The sequence below is a fragment of the Geotrypetes seraphini genome, chromosome 17 (assembly GCF_902459505.1).
Source record: "Geotrypetes seraphini chromosome 17, aGeoSer1.1, whole genome shotgun sequence".
NCBI lineage: Eukaryota > Metazoa > Chordata > Amphibia > Gymnophiona > Dermophiidae > Geotrypetes > Geotrypetes seraphini.
The window spans coordinates 28,434,410-28,447,114 of NC_047100.1; the positions used below are offsets into that span (position 1 = coordinate 28,434,410).

At 43.7% G+C, this 12,705-nt stretch overlaps 1 protein-coding gene across 7 annotated transcripts in view; it reads left to right on the forward strand.

Moving 5' to 3' along the window:
• The window catches only part of SETD5 (SET domain containing 5), a 158,213-nt gene extending 146,961 nt beyond the window's left edge, over positions 1 to 11,252 (forward strand). For all 7 annotated transcript variants that reach the window (XM_033926164.1, XM_033926165.1, XM_033926170.1 and 4 more), the window contains 3 exons: positions 2,932 to 3,065; positions 7,492 to 7,580; positions 8,763 to 11,252. In XM_033926164.1, coding sequence (XP_033782055.1) covers positions 2,932 to 3,065; positions 7,492 to 7,580; positions 8,763 to 9,380 — 841 coding nt within the window. In that variant the 3' untranslated portion in view covers positions 9,381 to 11,252. The remainder of the gene's footprint in view (positions 1 to 2,931; positions 3,066 to 7,491; positions 7,581 to 8,762) is intronic.
• The last annotated feature ends 1,453 nt before the right edge of the window (positions 11,253 to 12,705 follow it).

The window sequence follows — 12,705 nt, forward strand, 5'->3', positions numbered from 1 at the left end:
TTACCAATACAAGGTGCTGCCCTTCGGTCTTGCTTCCTCTCCAAGGGTGTTCACCAAATGTCTCATCGTGGTAGCTGCTTTTCTGCGCTCTCACCACCTTCAGGTATTCCCTTACCTGGACGACTGGTTAATCAAGGCCACATCCGCTCAAGCAGTTCTCCTGGCCACCAACCAAACCATCCTGTTTCTACGAATACTGGGATTCGAGATTAATCTACCCAAGTCTCATCTCATTCCCACTCAGAGACTTCAGTTCATTGGAGCGATGCTGGACACACTCCTCATGAGAGCATTCCTACCATCCAATCGTCTTCAGACCCTTCAGTCTCTATGTCAGCAGGTGCTTCCACAACATTCCATCTCGGCCAAACAAATGATGATACTCTTGGGTCACATGGCATCCACAGTCCATGTCACACCCCTCGCACGTCTTCACCTGCGCACTCCTCAATGGACCCTTGCTACTCAGTGGTCCCAAGCGACGGATCCTTGCTCACGACACATATCTGTGACATCATCTCTTCGTCAGTCTCTACAATGGTGGTTGGTATCCTCAAATCTATCCAGAGGTCTTCTGTTCCATCAACCTCCTCATCAACTAGTCATCACCACCGACGCCTCTCCTTATGCATGGGGAGCTCATTTGAACGAGTTCCAGACTCAAGGTCTTTGGACAGCCCAGGAAAAGAAGCATCACATCAATTTTCTGGAACTCAGAGCGATGTTTTATGCCCTCAAGGCCTTCCAACATCTTCTCTTTCCTCAGGTCCTTCTGCTGTGCACAGACAATCAAGTGGCCATGTACTACATCAACAAACAAGGTGGGACAGGCTCTCGCCTCTTATGCCAGGAAGCCCAGAAGATCTGGACTTGGGCCATAAATCACCATCTATTCCTGAAAGCTATCTACATTCAGGGAGAACAGAATTCCTTAGCGGACAAGCTCAGCAGAATTCTCCAGCCTCACGAGTGGACACTCGATCCTGTAACTCTACAGTCTATCTTCGCTCAATGGGGCACTCCTCAGATAGACCTCTTTGCAGCTCCTCACAATCACCAGCTGCCCCTATTCTGCTCCAGACTCTACTCTCCTCACCGTCTGGCAGCGGATGCATTTCTACTCGACTGGTCCAATCTGTTCCTGTACGCTTTCCCTCCTCTGCCTCTCATGATAAGAACCTTGTTCAAGCTCAAGAGGGAACGAGCCACCATGATTCTGATTGCTCCGAGGTGGCCCAGGCAACATTGGTTCTCCCTTCTACTTCAACTCAGTTCCAGGGAACCTTTTCTTCTTCCTCTGTTTCCTTCTCTGCTTACACAGGATCAGGAGACCCTTCTACATCCCAACCTCCAGTCTCTGCACCTGACAGCTTGGTATCTCTCGGGCTGACCTCTCATGATACTCTTTTGTCTCAGCCTGTTCGTTCCATTATTGATGCCTCCAGGAAACCAGCCACTCTGCAATGTTACCATCAGAAGTGGACGAGATTTTCTTCCTGGTGTCTTCTTCATCATCTTGATCCCACTTCCCTGGCAGTGGAGACGTTGTTGGATTATTTGCTTTCTTTGTCTGACTCTGGCCTTAAGTCTTCTTCCATCAGAGTCCACCTCAGTGCCATTGCTGCTTTTCATGAGCCGGTCCATGGAAAACTTCTCTCAGCTCATCCCCTGGTGTCCAGGTTCATGCGGGGTCTTTTCAATGTGAAACCACCTCTTAAAGCCCCTCCCGTTATCTGGGATCTCAATGTGGTTCTTTCCGCCTTAATGAAGCCTCCATTTGAACCTTTGGCTACCTCTCCTTTCAAGTTTCTCACTTGGAAGGTACTTTTCCTTATTGCTCTTACCTCTGCCAGGAGAGTCAGTGAGCTTCATGCACTGGTTGCAGATCCACCTTTTACGGTCTTTCACCATGACAAGGTGGTTCTGCGTACACATCCAAAGTTTCTCCCTAAGGTTGTCTCTGAATTCCATCTCAACCAATCCATTGTTCTGCCTGTTTTCTTTCCAAAACCTCATTCTCATTCTGGGGAACAAGCTCTGCATACTTTGGATTGTAAAAGGGCTCTAGCTTACTATCTAGAGCGTACGAAACCCCACAGATCAGTTCCCCAACTCTTTCTGTCCTTTGATCCGAATAAATTGGGACGTCCTGTTTCTAAACGTATGTTGTCTAATTGGCTGGCAGCGTGCATTTCATTCTGTTATGCTCAGACCGGACTGACACTGGAAGGTTCTGTCACGGCCCATAGAGTCCGAGCAATGGCAGCATCTGTAGCTTTCCTCCGTTCCACTCCTATTGAGGAAATCTGCAAGGCTGCTACTTGGTCCTCAGTTCATACTTTTACATCTCATTATTGTCTGGATGCATTCTCCAGACGGGATGGACACTTCGGCCAATCTGTTTTGCAAAATTTGTTTTCCTAATGGCCAACCTTCCCTCCATCCCTCTTTTTGTTAGCTTGGAGGTCACCCATCAGTCAAGAATATGCTGCCTGCTTGTCCTGGGATAAAGCACAGTTACTTACCATAACAGGTGTTATCCAGGGACAGCAGGCAGATATTCTTGCGTCCCACCCACCTCCCCGGGTTGGCTTCTTAGCTGGCTTATCATAACTGGGGACCGCGCGCCTCTGTCGGGCGGGAAGGCACTCGCGCGTGCGCGGTGCGGCATGCCAGAACTTTCCAAGTTCTTAGAGTGCAATCACTCTAAAATTGTCCGTACCGGGGCTCCGTCGGTGCCGTCACCCATCAGTCAAGAATATCTGCCTGCTGTCCCTGGATAACACCTGTTACGGTAAGTAACTGTGCTTTTTCTTCAATATGTGCAACATTCAAGCTGTGTTCTGATAACTAGTCATTACATGCACAGCCGTATGTTCTTAGTGATTCTTTATATGCATCTCTTAAATTTATAATTGCTTCCTGTTTCAGGATGGTCCCAACATCTGTGGAGCGCCTCAGAGAAGGGCGAGGAATCCTGGAAAGGGTGTTACGAAGTGGGGTGAAAGTGTCTCAGAGGGGCGAGCCTTCTCCTAATCGAGAGAGCCTGACAGAGAAGGAGCCAGGTAAATACATCAGAGTATTTTCCCTTTTCTCAGATAAGCCATGAAATCTGCTGCTGAAGGATGTCAAGGCGACCAACTTAACAGAATTAGATAAGTTCTTGAAGGGAAAATCCATAAAATATTATTAGCCAGACAGACTTGGAAGAGCTTATGTCCTTGCAAGCTGGTTGGAGAGTGGATAGCTGGGCTTGATGGCCCTTGGTCTGATTTTGCTGTTTGGGTATTGCCTTGAGTTTCAGACTAGAGGTCTGCATGGGAACGGGGATTGCGGGAATCCCGTGGGGTTCCCGCGGGAATCCCCCCTAACCCACGGGACTCCCACGGGGACCCCCCTCTGGCCCACGGGACTCCCACGGGGACCCCTCTCTAGCCAACGGGACTCCCACGGGGATGGAAGGCTTAGGAAGCAGGGTTCGTCCATATAATATAATGGACTCATCAGCCTTAGTAAAAGAGGGGGTTTATAAGTTAATTACCTGAACAGAAAACAAAAAAAGGATTCCACCAAAGAGATTCCACAAGGAAAACAGCAGCACAAGCATGAAAGAAACTGTGGAATTGATGATCCTGTCAGAAGTAATTGCTGCTTTTTATGGGGACGGGCGGGGATGGAGGTAATTCCTTGTGGGGACGGGTGGGGACGGAAAGGATCCTGGCGGGGATGGGTGTGATTTCTGTCCCCGTGCAACTCTCTATTTCAGACAGCAATTGCTAATTCTTTTTGTCTGCTTTTTCTCCTGATCCTTAGGTGCCATTTCTTTTGTCTCTAAACATTTTTCTCTGTTTTCATATTTGTTGTAGTAGATGTCCTCTCTTAATCACTCAACCCTTCCCCATTCTGATATCATTGGAACACTTTCTCTGATATTAAGATAGTGATGTTTTGGTCATTCTCAATTAACAAGCAGTGATAATGCTTCCAAAACAGAGTTGATTCCTGGTCACCCCACAGTGATGCCAATGCTTCTCTCAAGGTATGGAGGGTTCTGACTTGCCCAAGACCACAGGGAGCTTCCATGGGATTTGAACCTGGGCCTTCAGGTTCTCAGTCCACTGCTCTAAGCATTGGGCTACTTTTCTGCTCCTTAAAGTGATTATGCCTAGAAATTTTTCTTATTTGTTTTCAGGCCTTGCCTTTCTAAGTACTATGTGGCCAGTAGAGTTTTCAGGCTTGCATGCGTGATTTTACACGTTGACACACAAACTTGCTTTCCTGTCTCTTGACCGGTCTCCACTTCATTCACCTCTCAAGCATACAGCATATGTGTATTTCATTAGAGATTTGTGAGGCGTAGTGGTTAAAGCTACAGCCTCAGTACACTGAGGTGGTGCATTCGAACTCCATGCTGCTCCTTGTGACCCTGGTCAAGTTACCTAATCTTCCATTGTGAGCCTGCCGGGACAGAGAGGGAAATGCTTGAAATACCTGGATGTAAACCGCTTTGAGTGTGGTTGTAAAGCTACAGTAAGGCAGTATGCAAGTCTCAATCTCTTTCCCTTTTTAATCAATTTTTATATCGCTAGGGGGTCAACACAAGAATTTTGCTAATGGTGCCCAAAACTCTCCATGCTGATTTGGATTATACCTGTCGTTTAGCATTTTATTCTGTTCCACATTACTTGAGGATAAAAACGTCCAATAAAAAATGTAAGGCTATCCTGAAACCCTTTTAATTTGTGCAGGCTTTTAAGGAGGGGTACGTCCGCTGTCGTCTTTTTCTTTTTTTTAATCTTTTAATATCTACATTCTAAACTGAAGAGCAGTGTGGCAAATATGAAATGAAACTAAACTATGCTACTTTTCTCCAGTCCATGCTGTCTCTCTATTCCAGTGTTTAATGCAAGACCTGGGGGCCAGTGGTGGCCGTTAGAGACCACATTATTCTGCCTCTCTATCTTGCTTCTTTTCTGAACCTTTCACCTTTTGCAATCTGCTGAAGCATACTGGGAGTGTTTTGATTTCTGTCTTTCTGTAGTACTGTGTTTTCCAGTGGACAGGTTCCTTTTAGGGGCCTTGGTGCTTTCATGTCATGTTAGCACTTTTCACGAGTTTGTACTTTGCTTTTCTGTGCTGTTTCCACTTTCAATGAACATGTTTTTAAAAAAAAAAGAAAGCGAAAAGTGAGAGAAGAAAGCCACATGCTTGAAGAACAAGACATTTCTCAATAGGTGAAAGAATACATTTGGAAATGTCTCCCTCCTTGAAGATTCACCCAATAAACAGTTTGAAGACGGGCTGGTGGAGGGGATATCATTGACACATACTAGTCATAAGTGGTGTTCCCTCTCATGGGAAGATGTTTGGTAACTCTTCTTCAGCTCATTGGATTCAGAGTGTCCCCAATGTAAAAAAATTAGTGAAGACCACTTCATTTTTGCCTCCTGTGCTTCAGGAGAGTAATGAGAAAACATTGTAATGGGAAAAACAGATCCAAGATGGCTGCTGCCTGAACGATCGGGTTAATGCTCTGACCGAAGCGCTCCTGAGTACCTGGCTTTCTTGTGGATGACGGTTGTTTTCAGCTGGGTTTCTCTTTTTTCTTTGGAGCGATTCCGAAAAGGAGAGGCAGGAGCGTTGCTGGTGCCTCGCAACGCTCCGAGAGTCCCTCCCTTGGCAACATCGAGGAGCTGCTAAGGAGGATGTAGGGAGCTGCATCGCAGAGTCCGGAAGCCAGCCCACTGAGGATCCCGCGAGTGAGCGAGACTGACAGGATACCTCTTGGGCCAGATACCACTCTGAGGCCGGATGTCAAAGCACCGCCTCCTCCACCACAGTTGGCTACCTCTCCCAGGGGTCAGGAAACCCTGGAAGAAGGGGTAGTACTCTCCCCGGAGGCAGGAGATTTAACATCGGAGAGCCTGAAAACGGAGATCCCGGTTCGGATTATCTCCGGAGAAGACACCGTGGGGAATTTAACAGCTGGAGGAGGATTGAAACAGAAAGAACAGAAGCCAGCATACCTTAAGGAAGGTGAGAGATTCTGCACTCCTGTGCAAGCTTCTTTCTGGGATAGGCCTCCTCAGGTGACCCTAGAAGCCCTTTGGGACTTGGTGGCAAATTTTGGGAAAGTAATTAGTCCTAATTTCCAAAAGATTGAAAATAAACTTATTTGCCATTCAGAAGAACTGGAAAAATTAAAAGTGGACATGACTTCTTCAAAAAATTTGCTTCAAAAGATTCAGCAGGATATGGTTTCAGCAAAACAACTCCAGGAAACCATAATTAAAGATAACTTAAATCTTAGAAGAAAAGTGGAGCTATTAGAGAATCCTGCGCGTAGTAATAACTTGCGACTGATAAATTTTCCAAGAATAACTATGATTACACCTAGAGATATGCTTAAGAGATATTGGGAGTTCCGGAAGATAATCTTCCACCATTTTCTCAAGTCTATTATCTTCCCAGTAAAAAGTCGCAACCTGCTCCTACTGAAGGACAAACATTGAATATTTCTGAGATATTGGAGAAGTCAGACAAAGAAGTGGTAACACCTGCAACAGTAGTAGCTACTTTAGCTCTTTCTATAGAAAAATCTTGGTTATTGAGACTATTCTTTAAGAATAAACAGAAGGAATTTCTTGGTTGTAAAATTCAAATGTTCCCTGATGTTTCAGGGGAAACTCAAAAACGTAGATGTGATTTTCTTCTTTTGAAACCGGGGGGGTCACCTTTTTGGGGGCTACCTTTTATTTAAGACATCCTTGTAAGTGCATTGTCAGTTATCATTCCATTAAATATGTATTCTTTGAGCCTCAACATTTGATTAATTTTCTGGCTATGTCCCCTCTGGACAAGGAGAAAATTCAACTTGAGCTCTAAAGAAAATAGTAACTCCCAACCCGATCTATAGGCACACTTTTACTTCTTTTGGTTGTTTTCTTGTTTTTTCTCGCAAATTAATTCTTGGATCTAAAGAGGACTTGAGCTAATTTCACCATATTAGTATTTTTTCTTGTAAACTACTTAATTTGTTAAGTATGGATTTATATGATTGTAGAATGTTTGGTTAAATTTGCTTTCTGTACTAGTTTTACTTGATATTATATTGAAATCAATAAAATACTTAAATATAAAAACTAAAAAGAGAAAACATTGTAATGATGAAGAAAGTCAGAATGATGAGAAGCATATCATTTTAGCCTGACCAAAATTTATTAAATCATTTTAAAAGATAGATGAGGCCTAAGAGCATTTAAAGACTTTGGGGACCCTTATGGCAGACTCGTTGTCTTGACAGGTTTATTAATCTGGTTAGAGATTCTACCTTCTCTGTTTTTAGTAACCTTATACATAATCCATAACAGTCAGAGGAACTTTCTAAAATGTGGCATCTTGATGACTTTTGTAACTACTGATTAAATCATTTAAACCTGCTAGTTTGTCGTAGACGGGAGATTAATGTCTGTGGCTCTTTATGTCCTGTAGATCCCATGGAGAGTGATACATCTGACACTCTTGGAATGGCTCTTGCCAAAGGACCATCAGTTTACAGCCCATCCAGGTACACCTACCAGGTAAGAGGAACGCAATAGATCAGTGTTACATTGTTCCTTCTCATCTTTCATGAAGGAGGAAAATAAGGAAAGCCTTTGGTCATACTGTAGTGTAAAAGGTCACTGTTACTCATTAAATCGGGATCTTTACCTCATAGGGTGACATTCATTTGAAAAGAATTGGCAAACTGAAACTAAACCTTAAGCTTACATACCGCATCTTCTCTATAAGGACAGATCTCGGTACGGTTTGCAAGAAATGTATTTATTTATTTTTTAAATGTATATACCGTTTTATTCCAAAACGGTTTACAAATAGTTACACAACATAAAATATTATAAAATTCTGAAAAAGGTAAGAACAAAACAAACAGATTCAATCCTTACATGAAATCAATTTCTCAAAGAAATGCATTTACAAATAATTGTGTTTTCAGCATTTTCCTAAATGAGCTGTTATCTCTCTATTTTTGGATTTGACCACCCCTGCATATGTAAAAGTCATGGCATCCGTTTCCACATATTTTAGGGTTAGCCTTCGTTTTCAGCCATGCTGAACTTTCAGAGCGCAATGATCTTAATGGCTGATACTCGGACATCAAACCCTTAAAAAATTCAAGAATCGTAGATAGAAAAATTGGTGACATCATAATTACTTTGTATTGAATTCTGAATGCAACTGGCAGCCAATGCAATTGTCGAAGATATGGAGTAATATGCTGATATCTTGATGTTCCAGTTATCAGTCTAGCCGCAGCATTCTGCACCTGGTCTTAGTTATTCCCAGGTACAGGACGTTGCAGTAGTCCAGACGCGACAAGATCATTGCTTGTACAACAGCACGAAAGTCAAACGGTAACAACATTGGTTTTAAACGATGCAATAAATGTATTTGTGCAAAACATATTTGCACTGTCTTTACCACCTGACAACCCATTGTAAGTCATGGATCCAGTTTTACTCCCAGGACTGTCATAGAGCAGCGAAATTAACATTTTTGAAAATAGCCAAGTTTTCAGATGTTACACAGCTGGACGGCAAAATTATTCCAAGGCTCAGTAATTTTAAAGTAAAGAGATTTCCCTAATTTTCCAATGTTGCAGGTACTTAATTTAATGATGTTGTAATTTCTTGTTCATGAGACTTAGGGCGAAAGGACGGGATAAGTCTGCGCATATAATTGACTATCTCTTGTCTGTTTAGCTCTTACAGTCTGACAGTCCCCAGCCGGAATCGGTGAACATTTTCCAACAGAATTCCTCCCCATACAGAGGACATACTGTTCCATCTCCTGGATACAGCTATCGAGCTTCACTGCAGAGAGCAGGCCATGGGCTCACTGAATCCCCTTTTCCGTCCACTTCCTATCACAGCCCTGCACACTCTGCTTCCACAGACTCCTCATCCTCCTCGTCCTCCTCTCTGACTCAATGCACCATGAACTCTGGGAGTTACAGCAGCCAACAGCATTCTGGGAGCAGCGCAAGCATCAGCCTCCTAAAGAAAAGATCCCTCCATAGCCACACTGGCAGTGCCACGAGCCCGGCACATCAAATTAACATGGACTCTTTACCTTCAGACTCTCAACTCAGCACTGGTGCTTCAAGCTCCATCTTAGCACCCCAGGGCTCACGATCCCTACACTCAGACTTACGGACGATAAGTCTGTCCAGCTCTGGGCAGTCTGCTCTGTATCCGGCCTCCAGGGTATCAGCAGTTTCCAGCTCCCAGCACTATCCACAGCGTGGGGTCGGAGTCCATCCGTATCGCCTACAACAGCTGCAAGGGTCAGGTGTGAAAACGCAGACAGGACTTTCGTAGAGCCATACAGGGCATACAGCATGACAGCAACAGACCCTAGGCCATTTGGCTGGCCTCCAGGAGCAGCTCTTGGCCCCAGTGTTAGACTAGCACCTGACACTGGTGGTTCAGAGGCCAGAGAGTCCAAGAACTGTAGTGTGAAAGTGAGACCAAAAGGCAAAGTTTTGGTCTCGTGACATTGGCAGGTGTAAAAATATACATGCAAGACTTGTAAACAGCTCTAATGCTGCTGTTTCTGAACATTCTGGAAAAGAAAAAAAATCATGGGAAAGATTCTCTAAGATTGTATGGCAGTGTCCAGTTTCTCTATCAGAACCTCCTGTAGTCACTTGTGCAGTAAAGACGATTTTTATATGAATAACAAAAAACACAAAAAAAATATGTGGGGACAAAGATGGGGAGGGAGGTCTTAAAAAGGTAAGCCACCTGTATTTTGTAGCATTGGGTTCTGACAACGTTTTAGCAGAGGTGTTTAATTCTGTAGATGATCATTCCAGACTCGAAACAGATTGGCAGACAGCAAGCCCTCTCAGCCTGTCCTAGAGGAAGTGTTGGTTCGTTCACTGACAGACACAGTCTATGCATGGGCAGCGTCTGGATGTTGGTGGAGGTCTTTTGGACCTTGTTTGGTGTGGCTGCGGTGCGTGAAGGGCAAGCGTGTGATTGTAAGTCAGTGTTCGAAGAAGGGAGGGTGGACCGAAGTTAGAGCATTTATCTTGTCTAGAATTCCAAAGAAACGGAATTCTAATTTTTATGGAGATTAGCACTTGAAGGAGACACAAAGTTTCTGATGATTCCAAAGCCATCTTGGCTTAGAAAAACACGGAGCAGGCAATAGGGGTGAGTGCTAACTGTATCCTCCATGCTGAAGTGTGGCTTAATGTGCAGGGAGGGGGGGTGAAAGGTCGTCATCTGGAAAGCCAAACTGAGGTAGCACTCATGGCTGTTAGCACTGTATTAGTTTGACATAGTTGCCACTCTTCCTTGGTCTTCCCTTTATCACGGCGAAGCCTTTGCTCTGGTGCAAATCCAGCTACTGAATACGGACTCCGGTGGGGAGGGCCCGGCACCACTTCTTCTCCGGACAGCACAGATTTACCTCTAAGGTTAGTGCTGCCACCCGCTTCGGCTGTGTGCCCAGTCTGTTAAATTCCATATGAATGCCAGCTTATTTCTCTCTCTTGTTTACTGTAATATCTGACCTTAAGATATTTTTACTTATCTACTTTTATATTCAGTTATAACCATTGTAGGTTAGCTAATATACAAACATTATAATCCATGGTGCTGCAGTGACTTCACCTTTTTTTTTTCTTTTGACAAGATAATGCTGTGAGTCTCTCCCTCCTTTCCCTCTCTGTTTTTCTCGCTTGCAGCCTCTTTCTTTTCCCCTTCCCCTTCCTTTTGTTGTGCGACTGTTACAGAATTTCAGAAGTGAAATCAGGTGTTTGACCCAAGGAAGTTATTTTTAAACTATTCAAACAAACAAACAAAAAATCACTTTCTTAAGAAAAGGAAAAAAAAAAGAAAAAAACAACCAAACATACTGTTGGACTGTGAGAACATAAGGACTGCGAATCATATGGCCCTTGTTTTGGGTTTCCGTACATACTGTATAAAAGGTGTAAAAGCGGCATGCTTTGGGCTTCTGAGCTGCAGTTTGCCCTCTCTGAGCAAGACGCACCAAACTGTTTCCACCTGAGTCTGTGGGCTCCTCGGATTCTGTGGGGCCCAACACTTCCAGCCAGAGGGAGCTTTCAGAAGAGGGAATCCTGCAGCTTTTTTACTCAAGTGGAGTTTTTACACAGTGCTGTAACATTTGATCTTTCAGAAAAGATGTCATAATTTTTATAATAAAAAACTTGCATTGATGATTGTACGTTTCTTGCATTTGCCCCTTCAACCTTTTCCCCCTAATTTTCTTTCCCTCTAGCTCAGCTCAGTCTAAGCATTGGGAGAGATAGGAGTGACAAACCGCAGCTCCCTCCAATAGTTCTGATATGAATACTAGGTTGAGCAGTGATGAAGACCTTCTACTAAAGGCCGGTCCTCGAGATCTACTGGCAGGCTAGGTTTTCTGGATATCCGCAATGAACATGCATGAGAGAGATTTGAGTACCAAGAAGGCAGTGCAGGCAAATCTCTCTCATGCATGTTCAGAAAACCTGGCATGCCAGTAGATCTCGAGGACCGGACTTGGGCAGCCCTGCTCTACTACCTCAAGGTCTCTTCAGCCATCCCTGGCTGACCTGGGAAGCAGACCTGCCTAATTTTCTCTTTTGCAATTCTTCTGACCTTTATTATCATTTTAAGGCAAATTAAACTTGGGTGTTGCAGTGTCAACCCAAGTTAGTGAGGAGAGATTTCTTCAACAAAAGATGTTCAGATTCCACCATCTAATGATCACAATAAACTAGAATGGATGCTTAGTTAGAAATTATGGTGGGTAAGTTTTTGGCCTGTGCAGCCTTCTGATTGCTGACCCCCCTCAAGTACCTCATCATTATGGCAGAATTAACCCTGGGTTATTTTGCATCGCAACAGTGATTCATGTGCACTTATTAATGAAAATAGCATACAGTATGTTCAAAACTGGTCTGTGCAAATGCTCACTGGAGCTATTTTATTTAAAACAGAATATTGGCAAACGAAATGATAGTAACTAATTCAGTAGAAAATTGCTAGAACAGTAAAAGGCAGCTAACGTTCTGAGTGAATCTTCTAAGCCCCATGAAGAATTTATCGACATTGGGATTTGTGCCTCTGGTAAACATTTTGGCGGTACATGCAGGCAAAGGACAGCTCATGATGCCAGCCATCATCCTATTTGCCGCACTGTTTTTAGTTCCTGTCCTTCTCTCCAGTTGCAAACTTTTCATATGCCCATCGTTTTTATCGCCTTTTTTTTTCTCCTCACAGAAAGCTATTAGTATCTGTAAATTGCCTCTCTTTTTTATCCTCCTGGTTTTTTTATTGGTTTATTCTTTTATATCCGCTGTCTGTTTTCATCATCTCTTCCATAGCTTGCTCTTAGAAATACATAGAAAAGGAGACAGATATAGGCCAAATGGCCCATCTAGTCTGTCCATCCAGAGCATCAACTATCTCTTCCTCTCCCTAAAAGATCCCACACTTTCTTGAATTCAGACAGTCTTTGTCTCTACCACCTTTACCAGGAGACTATTCTGCACATCTACCACCTTTTCTGTAAAAAAAAGTATTTCCTTATATTACTCCTGAACCTATCACCTCTTAATGTCATCATCCTATGCTCTTTCATTCTGTAACTTCCTTTCAAATTAATGCATTTATGCCATGTAGGTAT